This window comes from Tetrao urogallus (genome assembly GCF_951394365.1).
Source record: "Tetrao urogallus genome assembly, chromosome: 5".
Taxonomy (NCBI): domain Eukaryota; kingdom Metazoa; phylum Chordata; class Aves; order Galliformes; family Phasianidae; genus Tetrao; species Tetrao urogallus.
The window spans coordinates 21348226-21362084 of NC_136818.1; the positions used below are offsets into that span (position 1 = coordinate 21348226).

At 34.9% G+C, this 13859-nt stretch overlaps 1 protein-coding gene across 3 annotated transcripts in view; it reads left to right on the forward strand.

Annotated features, from left to right (window-relative positions):
* The window catches only part of DENND1B (DENN domain containing 1B), a gene marked incomplete at both ends in the record, with an annotated part of 137111 nt that overhangs the window by 93545 nt on the left and 29707 nt on the right, over positions 1–13859 (forward strand). For all 3 annotated transcript variants that reach the window (XM_079536254.1, XM_079536255.1, XM_079536256.1), the window contains one exon: positions 5841–5966. In XM_079536254.1, coding sequence (XP_079392380.1) covers positions 5841–5966 — 126 coding nt within the window. The remainder of the gene's footprint in view (positions 1–5840; positions 5967–13859) is intronic.

Genomic DNA, 13859 nt, shown 5'->3' on the forward strand with positions numbered 1-13859 from the left:
GCTTACGTACATGAAATATTTTGGCCTATATAAATAAGACTCATAAGCTTATGTACGAAGGTGGTAAAACTTCTGATGAAAAAATATGATAAGCAGGAGTACCACTGAAGGGTGTTAAAATGGGATGAAGAACTGGAAATGTAAAAGAAACTCTAGTCTACCCATGCCTTTGAAAAATTGATTCCAGATAGATTAACAGTCTAACAAAAGGAGCATAATATTCTCAAAGATTTTTATAAAACTGTTTCTTGTCTCTGAGGAAAACTGGATAATTATTTTCTTGATCACTTTGCCTGGTAGCGTCCTTGTGCCATAGGTATTTAATAGTTTACCTTAGTAAAGTGTCTATGAAATGCTCCCGTTCTGAATTTTTTTAAAATAAATTTAAGATAGAAAAATATTGCTATATGACATTGTCTAATAAGCTGCATAATAAATTAGCTGAGATTTAAAGGCAATTTTAAATCATTCTTTTAAGTATTTAAATTATAGTTACAGGCTGGATGACTTTCTATGCATGTGAACTCTATTATTCTGTCAGACTGACCAGTGGTCTTGACTGTGCAGAGGTCAGTGGTCACAGTTGTCCTGAATTACCAGTCCTTTTTTCATGTGGACCCTCTGCTGTGTTGCATGCTGTAATCTTCTTAATGGCTTCATTCCAATATTCACACATAATATTTTAGATTTATTGACTGTTAGAAATACTACCATGCCAGTAGCAGTTCCGCTACTCCTAAGGTATTTAAAATTGGAAAAATAAATCAGTGCAAGACTTTCAGGAATCCTTTGTTTTCTTAGAAGGGGGAAAGACCCTCTTTTTCCTCTCTTCTGACAAGAACACTTGTTTTTAAATTTTATCATTTCACTGCAAATTTATCTATTGTTTTTTAACAAAAAAAAAAAAGATGAAAATAAGTAGCTACTTCTGTGAGAGTAAATTTCCTAATGCAATAATACTTTGATCACCACTTAACAGTGTAAGAGGGTAGCAAAAGAACGTTTGTATAAAAATTGATATAGACTATGGATGCATAGCTGTTTGTAAACCTTGGGCCTGATTGTGCAATACCTGCTTGCAGTTGACTGTTGAAAAAGGTGAGTCCTTTGCTCTACTTGAGCTCTTTCGGAAAAACCTCAGAGCGTGGAGGATAGCACGTTTAGCAACTAAGTCCTACTGAAATCGCTGTAGACTTGAAGCATAGCTTTTATAAATATGATCCTCAGAAAACAGTAGGCTTTATTGGTTTATTGCATCTTCTGTGTTTGTTAGATATTGTCAACTGTAAAATCTACAGAGCTGTTGAAAGATGCATAGGCTTTATAGCACGTTGGACATATGCACTAAGATACAATACAGAATGCATTTTTTTTCAGTATTGGTTTTGAGGTAAGTCACGGTATTTAAACATCGTAACTTAGGCAATGAACATCGCTGTTTTAAAGGTAGTGTTTGAGAAGTAGGCTGTAATTCACATAGAAAATTTAACAGTTGCTTTGTAAGATAATTACTGAGACTGAAACTAATTGCCGAAAATATGATGCTGGAGAAAAGCATCTTCAGTGCATCAACGTGCAATGAAAAAGACTCTTAAAATGTATCATGTATTATGCTTTTCCATGAGAAAATAGGTAAAATGTTTCTACTCTCTCATAAAAACTAAGCAGTATGCAATATTTGAAATAGTATGAAATACATGGTTATGTTGAATCTCAAATGTGGTGCTTGAGATTCTCTTGAACCTAGATCTAATTTTAGAAGCTGGATTATCAGATTGAAAAATGCAATTATTTTGGAAAACATTTGCATTTGAATAGGTGAAGAGTATTTTTATTAAATTCTGAAGGACTGTCTGGGATGCTCTGTGTGTAGATAAGTATGTAGAAACCCTTTCTTTAACAATATTGGTATAAATAAACTCAAATTCTATTTTCTTTTAAGAATTTTTTTGTTTCTCTTCTTGACCATCTTCTTACTTTCTTGCTACAGAAAGTGCTACAGTCACCTATTCTGATGGAACACTGAGAAATGATGTGTAGCCTGGCAAATGTCACACACTAAAGAAATACCCCTGTATCTCTTTTTCAGAGTGTGATTGTCATTGGGAAGTACAGTGCATGGCTCTGCATTAGGACACAAATCTTTCAAGTACTTCCATACATGCTTACATTTATATGCATGCTTAAGCTTTTGCAGGAGGAAGGGATTGATTAATAGTTGCATCAGTTTATGATTCTTTTAAACTTTTTTGTGCTGTTCTATTATTTCACTCACATGAATATTGAAGAGAGATTTGTCATGACTTGTTTCTGATCAGGTAACTGTGTTTGGAAACTTAAAGGATATATGGTGACTAGTTTAAAAAAAAAAAGGCTTCTTTTCAGCGAGCGATACAGTATGTTTTGGCATTTTTTAGTTACTTCATACATAGGAGAGCAAAACCACATACCAACCTTATGACTTCTTAAAACTCTGAAAAACTATTCTATTGATTTAAACCTTCTGAAAGCTCTGATTGCTCTTCACTGGTAGTGTTTAACAGCCCAATGAAGTCACTTTCCTATGAGAAGCAGTTGCTAGGAGAAGATAAAAACAGTTTGCTTCTAGTGTGAATTAATAATGCCATTTCTGAGACAGATCATTAAGTGACTCCCAGAAAAAAAAAAAAAAAAAAATTAACATCATTCTAACTCTGTGATTTGTTTCTAGGTCTTTATTTTTAAACTTTTTAAAAGGCTATTTCTGTTCGTCATGGAAAGAAAGGGAGAAAAAAAGTCTGGCATTTGTAATTATAGATAAAAGTATAAAAACATATATAAGAAAAAAAAAAATGGTAAAGCTGCCACTGGGGCGTGTTTTGGCTTTGTGCCACTGCTGTGTATTTCCTTTGAAATTTTAGGATTGATTTATTCTGGCATTATTGCATCACCCAAAGGAGTTTTTAGGTTATAAGCGATCATAGACCTGCTGTGCACCAAACCCTTACAAGGAGTTCAAAGCACCCATTCTCATGTCTGTACCTGTGGTACCGAGTGCAGCAACTGCTCTGTTGCTGTCTGTCTGGTTAAACTGTGGAGCTGGGAGGATTTGCAGGTAACTACCCAAGGGGCAGCCTGACTTTGCTGTCTCTTGGTGGTTTGATAGCACATGGGTGTTTGATGACTTCAGCTTGTAGGAAACCTGGGCAAGCAGGCAGTGATGGTGCTTAGGAGTGCTTCAGCAAAGGACTCCAGCTGCGCTGCTTGAGAAATCAGGCTTGGAGAAATTTTTAAGACTCCAGTATAATCGTTCTGAGGCCAGAACTCCCTCCAGGATGGCAGCTCAGTATTTCACTCCTGACAGTGCAGTGTTCTTGCACATTTTTGTGCTGGAGCCCTCTGCCTTCAAGCCCAGTCCATTGGAATGTTCTTAGTGCTATTGGACTGATAATGTACTAATAATGCAGTGAAGTGGGAGATTTTTTGCTTTCTGGTGTTCTTGTAAATATGTGTTCACCTAAAGCATCCTGACACTGTTTTATTTTAGGGCATATGGGTCCTGCCAGAAATGAAAAAATAAGACAGGCCCTTTTTCCCCTCACACTGTTATATAATTCCCCTCTTCTACATCTTCTTTTCTTCTTTTCTTTTCTTCCTTTCTCTTATCACCTGCTGAAATTTTCCCAATTCACCATTTTCGGTGTTCAGCATAGGACCTTTTTTCTTGCAGTTGAAATACACCCATTCCTTCTTCATGATTTTTGTTAATTGCGTTCATGGTGCCCCTGCCTCCAAGAATGACACGAGGAGTGTTCAACTGTTTATCCATCTGGAGGGAAAGGCACTAAATGCTGATGAACATAGAAACAAGTGATCTCACACAAGTTGGAGTGATGTCTGTTTTCTAACTGACTGCTTTATTTTTGCTGTTTCCATTAATACTGATCCATTAGAAGATTCTTTACTGACACAGGTAATGTACTGCTTGTTGGTGACACTACATGCGTGTGTTCGCATCAGTGTATGCAAGTTATAATTTAGCATAGTGTAGATTTCCAAGAAAGTAGAGGGAAAAGGAAATTTTCACAAATTTAAGCATGCTTTGTGCTCTAAGGCTGAGAATTCTTTTCTCTGCTTTTGGTGAAACTGAGCTACCACTGATGGGTAGATTTCCCTTCAAAAAAGTATATTTCTCATTTATTTGCGCCGGAATTAAATCTAATTTTTAACAATTTTAATATAACAATATTGCCTGAAAAAAAGAAAATACATGCATTTGTTTTTCCAACCTTGACCTTCCTAATTGATTTTGTACTAAGAACTGTACTCTTTCTTTTTTTTTTTTAATTTCTTTTGAGGTGTAAGGGAAAAACATAAATGAGTCTTGGTGTATGCTTTCCATGGGCTAAATGAAGCGGGCTCTAAACTTTTATCTAGATCTGTGGAGCTTGGATATAAATTGAAAAGATCACAGCTATAGGGAAAAGACCTATACTGTAAAGGCCTTTCTGCATAGATTATGAACATCATAACTCAGTAATTCTTTTTTCAAAACTATAGTTATAATTGGACCCAATGGGGGTCTCTCTCTTTGATCAGATCACAGTAACTGTGACTTTACACTGGAAAATGTCACTACTGTGAAGGTTTATCACCTGTAGAGCCGGTCTTTTCTCTGATGCCATGTTCAGTTCTCATTAGCATTATTCAAAGTTTAGTTGTTAATTAGGTTGACACTTCAATTATAATCATCATCTACAAGAACAGTCGTGACTGCTTGCATAAAGAAACAAAAAGATATTCATTCTTGCATACATTTCTCAAAGAATGAAAGATGTTTTGCTGATGGTATGTGCTCATAATGTTCTGGTTAAAGAGTAAGTATATGTGTTACTTTGTGTAGAATTTAATGACATAAATATTGCTGTTACAGTTGCGTCAAAATACAAAGAGAGGCAGGAACTTGTATTCACAGCATAATTGAAGTTGGCTTATTTCTTCAGATATCCCTCATGGTTGTAATTAGGAAATTAAAACTATAATTGGGTGTAATTCCACATACCTTTAAAGAGTATTGCAACAATTCCAGATCGATAGAATATTTTTTTCTGTAATTTTTCCAAGTAATGGCCATCTATACTAAGAAAAGATAGATCTTCTTAAGAAAGAAAAAAAAAAAAAAGTCAAGCACAAAAATAAATATGAATTTTTTCTTTTTCTTCCTTTTCTTTTTTTTTTTAAAGCTACAAGTGCATTGTCAGAGTTATCTTCCCCCCCCCCCCCCCCCCCTTCACGCATTTTATTTTCAAGAACAATTCAAAAGACAATATACCACTGAATTTATGCAAACCTTTCCCATTGTTAGATGCTGGTAGCAGCTACTCCTACGGTGCATGAGAAATGATGTAAGGTAGTAATTTGATATTTTAAAGTAAAACAACTCAATAACTGAATTGCAAGTGAGCATTGGGAGTCCTTAAAACAAACCTTTGAAATATAAATTAAGAAAAACCTCACAGTCTTTATTCAAAATGAGAAGACAAGATTTATGATTGAAAAAGATCTGCAGAAAAGTGGCTCACATGCAGTTTACTGTAAAATAATTAAGCTTATTTATGTCAAGAGGCCTTGGGAAAAAAGAGAGCATAACCAATTTGCATTAGCACTCTACCATCATCCCCTGCCTTCATTTCAATTAACAGACCAGCAGGTGCTCTTTGCAGTTAAAAAGATAAGCTATCAAGGAAGAGGATGAATTTTTGGCTGACCTGTAGACACCATGGTTTGCCTGCTGATTGGGTTCGTACCTCACTGTACCAATTTCTGAGGTGTTAATTTAACTGCTCTACTCTGTCATGCAGGTCTCGGCCTTGAAAAATAAACTGAAAAAGCAGTCTACAGCTACGGGTGACGGAGTAGCCAAGGCGTTTCTTCGGGCACAGGCATCACTGTTTGGATCCTACAGAGATGCACTGAGATACAAACCAGTAAGACAACTTTTTTATTCCATTAACTTACAAGAGCACAAGCTCATTCTTTTGCAAAGGAAATGGTGAAATATTATCCCAATCTGGAACATTTCAAACCAACTGTTTTAAGCCTTACTCTGAGCTCAGAATAAGTTGGCAATTCAGAGGACAATACTATTTCCTAATGGTGAATTGAACTGAAAAATGAATGCTTGTTCAGAGTCGACTTTATTCGCGCAACTTCTGTAACTTATTTAGTATGAAATTTGATTATACTAACGAAAGTGTTTACAGCTCACCTTTTTAATGTACTGAAGAACTGAAAAGACTGCCTTTCAGAGACTCAGTCATTTTTCACTGTACAGGTCCATATACTTTGCTGTGTTTGAGTCCAGAAGTTCTTTATTGTCTAGCAGATGCCAGATATGAAGATTCAAACGTGTATCTCTGCATTTATATACTTACCTTGATTCCACTGAGAAGATAGTACAAAGGAAGACTCAGGTCATCCCATGAGTGCTTCAGAAATTGTATTTCTGAAGTTTTGATGGCTAACGTATTTCAGGCTTTCATCCTTCTGGTATATGTAGGTGGCACATATTGAGTCTTTTTGATGGTAAAATTATTTATCAGGAACAACATGTGGATTAATTTCGAATTACTTTCCTGTGATATTTACAAACTCCATCCATCTGATAAAAGTGCATCAACAGTGACTGAATCAACGTCTCAGAACATGGCTTTTCTACTGTTGTTTGTTTTTTATCAAGGCTGGACTAAGTTCAGAATGATTCAGACAAATACTGAGATTTGGCAGGTGAAAAATCCATCGTTTTTAAGGCATTAAATAGGGTCTGCCTCCTACCCAAGTGGTTCTCTTTCACGTAGTCTTTATTGCCATGCCTTGCTGACTATGCCACTAATAAGTTTTAGACAACTATTGGGATTAAAAAGTGACCCATGTGAAAGCGTTTAAGGGTTTAGTGTAAGTATTTCTGTTTGACAGACATTATATTTTTCTTTTTATATGAAAACTCAGTTTGCGTATGATACTTCAATTATTCTACCTGTTTTCAGAACTGCTGAAGAACAGTGCGGTGTGAATTACATGAAAATAGATGTTTTCTACAAAACAGACACAGTTTATTCCATATTGGCACTACTTAGCATTGCGCAGGAAGGGGTAATCTAATTTGTCCCTTAGTCCAAAGATTAAGACATTGGTCACTGTCAGCTTATGTTACAAGAAATTACATCAAAAATTGTCTTAAACTACAGTCAGTATATCCAAGCAAAATGATGTCAGTGTGGCTGATGTTTTTAACCTTAGTTCTGATCATAAACAGGATGGAGTCAGTCCTTTATGGTGAGTTTGTTGAATAGAACGTGAGTTCTTCAGCATTCTGATTAGCATCTCCATTGAATTCTGCTTTCCATTTTGTTTTAATTTTCCTCTTGCTGTACCTGAGATGTCTGTATTTGCATTGTATTGGAAGTAGTGCATCATACATCACTTCTCTTGACACGCATGTCTAAATGACCTTTACTATCTTTGTTTCTGCATCTTTTTTTTGAGTATTAATTAATTAATTTTTTTTTTAGCTCAACAACTCCATGTAAGAGAAGATATTTATGAAATTGTTGTGGCCTGTTTATTTTTTTTAATATTTGTATGCTGGCAAGTGTCAGCATATCTTAGATTGGCATCAACTTCTCCAAAGACCAAGTGTATATATATTAAAAAAAAAAAATTTAAAAATAAAATAAAATTGGGCTATGTTCACACTGTATTAACTAATATAGTTTTTTACGGAATGTTTGAGATAGGAAAACTTACTAAGAGCTGAACTTGCTCCAGACTAGTAGAGACTAAAAGGAGCTGTTCTGTGATAGTTCAGCTCATTTTACATGAGCCTTTTGAACTAAGATTAGTGCCTTGTAAATTAGAAGGTTCAAGAAATCCAGTCTCATTTGACTGTATTGGGAGCATTTGTCATGAGACTCAGGACATGTGAATTGTTATTGCAAAGAAAATATTTGTCTTGGAGTCTGTCATGCTGGATCTAATGAAGAAAATCTAACTCAGAGTTTATTTATACTCTTTTAGGGCACAAGTAATATTCTCACCAAAACTTTGTGAGGGATATACTCAAAATATTTTCTAGATAATTTTGAAATACTTTTGCTGTAAATAAACTTGTTGTATTTTCAGAATAAAGAAATGGGAGGCTTTAGGATACCATTTTTTAGGATCATAAGCATCCTAATGAAAAGTAAAATAATGTTTGGATGGTTATCACTTGCCTATAAGTTTAAAAGTATGTTCAAGTGAACTACTTTATTTGCAGCAGGGTGTTCTGTATGATTTTAACTTGAAACATGAAACAACTGTCATTAATATTCACTTTGAGTAAAGAACAGCTTTGATAGTGTCTGTACTCATCCAACACTTCTCTTCATTCCAAACGCTATTCATCACACTGAACACTCATTCTGTGCAACTGTTTGTTTTCAGCATAGGACAGATTCTACTTGGTGTAGCAATATGTCTTGAACAAACGTCTAGCAATTATTGAAAATAATGTGATTGGTGAAAGGGAAAACGGGAAGCTTCAGGGGTCTTGAAAGGAGTTCATGGGACTCCAAAAGACCATATGGAAAATTTGACTACTTGAATACTGGCAGGAAACATGACGTGCAATGGATATAGGTGATAATAATTTTTTTTGTGTCTGTAATAAATGATAAGAAAAATATCAATCCAGTAAAGTTTTCAAGTAAAGCAGAAATATGTTTTGTGTGATTTAATTGTGACACTGCATTAAAAAAAGATAAATCAGTCAAATCTAACTGCCAAAATTATTTTTTATAATATGTTGTGATTTACTTTAGCAACTATTGCATAATAGGAGTGGATCTGTAGAGCACGTCAGTACAGTTGGTGATAAGGACCTGGCATCCACAGTGTGCATGTCTAGCTTTATGTGATTCTTTATTATTATTCATATTATTTATTTTAGTGTTGACTACTAAATGTCTACAATAGCTGAAGACCATTTTCTGATTTACCTTAATTCTGAGGGAATCCACTTCATGTGTGATTGTTGAGGATTGTCTGAAAATATTGCTTTTATTACTGGTTTTAATATCCCATCACGATTCCAAGATTTTGATAAGGAAGAGAAAAAGAAAATAAAACCGATTTTTATCTTTATTGGCTTCCTTATTTGAGAAATTTCTATGTATTCAAAAGAAAATCTCCTCAGTGAAATATCAGTGTCTTGCTGCGCTAGCCCAGCTAGAGGTTGCAGTAGTAGCCATTGTGTGATCTCTAATGTCAGCAACCATGAACAATTTTGGTTCCAAGAGTCTGCCCCCACTGTGACATTTCAAAGATCAGAGTGTTGTGAGGTGTCCTTAAACCATGTAGATGCATGTACATATAGAAATTATTTTTATTTTGTTTAGTCGTTACTTGAACTTTTTGTTGCTCTTATTTTCTTTAGGTAGTCCAACATTTGGGAATTTATTACAAAATAATATTTTGTGTTTCAGAACATGCGAAGGTGGAAGTTAAATACAAAGATTATAATTATGCTGTTTGTTTCACTTTATCAATCAGTGCATGTGCAATATTGTATTCCTTTCCAGCTATTTTACTTCACATATTCTTCCTAGGTATTTTTCAGACAGCCTTGCAGGTGTAAACCACACCAATCAAACATTTTAGCAATTTTAGCAATGCTATGGTGGCCAGGGAAAATGAACTTTAAACATGAACTTATGCAAACTTTGTAGTTAATAAGCAAAGACTAGATTTTTTTTTTTTCTCCATTAAATATATGCAATATAGTCAAAGATAACAAAACAGTGAGTGGTGTTAAAAAAAAAAAAAAATCTTTAAAATGCAGCATTTCACTGACTGTATCTAGAAAGAAAAAGGTAGGTGAGATTTTGGGGTTAGAAGAGGAAAAATAATAATGAATAATAAAAGAGAACTTTTATCATTGGGAAAAGGAGAAACCGGCTTTCCGGCTTTGCTTAAACTAGCAAACATCAGGAAGAATTATAGGTATGATTTAAACAAGAAAAATGTAGTCCATCATGACAAGACAAATACATTTCAAATGTATTTCAAAGAAACAAATCTTCTTGGAGACGTGCCTGTTTGAAAACTAGGTGTTATAAGCAACAATAAGTTATTTTCTGCTTTTGAAGAATTGGCTTTTCTTCAAGAATTAGCCAACAAAAGATAGTCATTCAAGAAAATCATCTCCAGGTTTGGGGGAAAAAATCATCAAAGCTATTAATGTTAAACCAAAAGAAATAAACTCAGCATATCTTTGTTTTAAGTTATGATGATTATAACATCATTCATCAGAAATTAGGAAAAGAAGAGCAAAGGCTAATGGCATGATTTGGAATTCTTGCCAGCAAGAGCTCATAGTCTGATTGGCATTCTAAGGGGATGGGATAGCCTCCATATTGGAGATAGCGCAGCCTGTCAGACCTTGCTTTATTTGAATGCTTTTTCAAGTGCTTTAGCCTGCACATTTTTAAGTACACTTTAAGTAGTTATATTAACTTCCAAACAGACCCAGGTATTTTATTTAAAATGATAGAAATTAGAATGATGCAATGAAGTGTTATGTTAGGGGAACTAAAGGATATTTTAAAATTCAGAGTGCTCCTGAATGTGTGAGAATGCTTAAGCAATAGTTGCTTATATTCGAATTTCAAAATGAAATCTTCTTTTGAGGACACAACTACCTTGAAAAATGGGCATTGATTTGTTTGCCTTTTCCCCAGGTTAGGCATAAAAATTACAGTAGAGAAATGGAGAGTAGTAAAATGACAGAATGTAGCTTGTGTTTAAATACCGAACCATCCTGTGTTAAGCCTGTTATGTCTCTTCATTGTCCCTTCTCTAAGAACCTTTTTTTCATGTTAAAAGCCATACTGTTGTAGTGGTTCTTTATTGAACATAGATGTTAATAGCAGTGTTAGAAAGGCCTAATTGTAATTTCAAGAAATGCCAGCTCTTCTGAATCTTTGATGGCAAGAAATGGGCAAATCTTGCAGTAATTTGTTTGTAATTTTAAATGGTACCTTCATGAGTAGAACATATAGTTAAGTCATACTCAGTTATTTTCTGGATGGTTAACTGTCAGGCCAACAACTGAAATTTCATCTTTTTACTTCTTTGATTTTAAACAAAGGAATTTTCATATGACAGTCAGAATGATGTTTAAAAATGGACTTTTTTTGATAAATGATACAACGCTGAGGAATATTTACTTACCTTATATACTCATTTTATATTAAGCAAGAGTTGACATGTATATATATTATAGCAATAATATAAACAGTCACCTTGTTCTAAAAAGATATGAACGTTTCCTCAAACAGTTGAAATTGAAACTTGAAACAGTCCTCAAACAGTTAGCGAGTACATCTTGCTAAACGTACCTTCTAATCTACACTAACTTTCCTTTTAAAACCCTTGCACAGTTTTAGATCACTACTTTCCCATTCTGTTGTGGTCAGCATAAGTAGCTTTCTTAAACTGCAAATGTAGCTTGGAGTGAAAAATGCCTGCTGTGTGTGGCAAGCTATGAAAGGGGAAGAAAATTCTATAGCAACTGTTGTTAAAAGGACACATATCTTGTTTGGGCATAGGCTGTTTGGTCTGTTTGGTCTGAGTATTAGCTGTCTACTTTTCAGTATGGAGTCCCTACTGGGTTTTGATCGAACTGGTTTTGAAAGTACATTGTAGATCAATACGGAAGGGGCCATTTGATGCTGAAGTAGTTAAATATCAGTGGTGCATTCTTACAAAACTCAGAGTTTCTAACAGTACCCAGCTGTATTTGCAGAAACATGAATGTTACATGCTTCATGTCCAAAAACTTCTGGAGCTTTTTTGTTTATATTAGATTAATAGCTTCATTTTTAAATAGCAATCCTAAACCTCTCAGGATTAGAGTAACAATCTTGAAGATTTGGCAAATCTTTATTAGGAAAACAATGTATTTATTCAGAGTATGAAACAAATGAAAGAAATAAGTGTTAACAGTTTGCTATAACAATTTGATATTTAATGAGATTTCAATAAAGTTGCAGCAGATAATCTAAAACTGAAATCTGAAATTTCTACAGGTTTCAAGAGATTTTTTTTCCCTTTAAAGTGATGAATTGGTAGGAGCTTTGTACCTATCAAATCAAGTTTTTAGAGCAACCTTACTATCAGTAGATTGCAATAATTGGATTGCTTTTGGATCTGAACCAAATTAGATATAAATACATTTTCAGCCTTGGCTATTCTTTTTCTGAACCTTATTGATGAGGCAATAAATGCACCAATGCATGAGTGCTTACTAAATATCTGATGTATCCACTGATAAAGAGAAATATTTAGGAGACTAGCACAGCTATACATTAAAAATGTGTGTTGAACTGCCATTTCCTGGTGTTCTGCTACATGGCTCAGGCTGGAGAGTTGCTGCCAAGGAGAACTCTCGCTGCTCTCTCTTCCTAGGCTGATATGAAGGCAAGAGCAGGATTGTTTTCTCTTTTACTGGGAGATAACCTCTCCTTTCTGTCTTTCCCACAACTCTGGGGAAAGTAGCAGTAAAGGCTTTGCTTACTCTTAATTTTTCTAAAGAGCATGCCTTGAAAATAATATCCTTTTCTTTCTTTGGTTCTAAATTTAAGGTTTCATAATCTGTTGTGAGTCATCACCAAGTCAATTCTGCACTCCCACATAGCCTCTGTATTTTCATAAATCATTTGTTGTGTAAAGAAATAAATAAATAAGGATCCTTTTTCTAATTTGCTGCCTTGAAATTTTTTTGGAAGAACAACAGAACTGAGAAGAGAGTCTGCCCTCAGGAACACCATGTCTTGTACCACCATATCTCACTGGAGACTGTTTCATTTGTTTTGAAGCACTTTGAATTTGCTAAGTAGCTTGAGGTCATCTTCCTAAGACAAGAGTCTTCAGGAGCTCAAGAAAAGCTAATGCAAAGTGGGTCAGGAAGGCAGTGCTATTTAAAGTGCCACAAACAGTTCAAGCTCTTTGACAGATTCAGCATGTCCTGCACGTGTACAGTGTTCACCAGTTATCTCTGGGGAAGCAGTAGGTGGAGTAACTGGAATGCTCATCTTGGAGATGTGATGGAGATGGTTTTGTGTATCATTTCACGCCAGGTACTCTGTGAAAGGGAAAGGATTGTGTTAAGTAAATTTGCTTAAATATTGCTTCTAACTCTTCCTGGGAGATTTTTTTTCTAAAATCAGTGTTTCTTTAAAGATGTCAGAACATAAAGCTTAAAAGCAAGTTAAGCATGAACTTACATGCCTTTCTGAGTAGGATTGAACCTCTCTACAGCTTCTCAATACTTTCAATTTAAGTGCTGTGGTAAGATATCCAGAATTTGATTTCACCTGTGGCAACATGCCCCTGCAAATTGAAAAAGAGGGAAGCTTTTCATAGGATTAGAATAGGATTTTAAAAGGACCTGAGGATGGTTTTACTGCTAGATTTCGTTGAATCATTCTTACATCATTTAAAAAGAAAATGCAAGATATAAAAAAGCATTTGAAAGTGATTTAGAGCTACTCTGACAAACTCACAAAGGTCACGTGCCGAGAATACCCTGTTGTATTCTAGAATCATGGAAGGTCCCAGGAAGGCAGGAAAATGTATGAAGTATCATGTGTGATTACAATTAACCAGGGTATGGGGTGGAAAGCAGTGGTGGTCATGGGCATGAATACATTTGTCTTCAAAGTGGCTAACAGTTGGAGCCTGACAGAACTTCTATTTTATTGTCAGGAAGATCAATATAAGGAGGTGCCTTTGAACTCTTTTTTCTTTTGAGTGGCTGAGGTGTCTTAGTCCATCGTGGA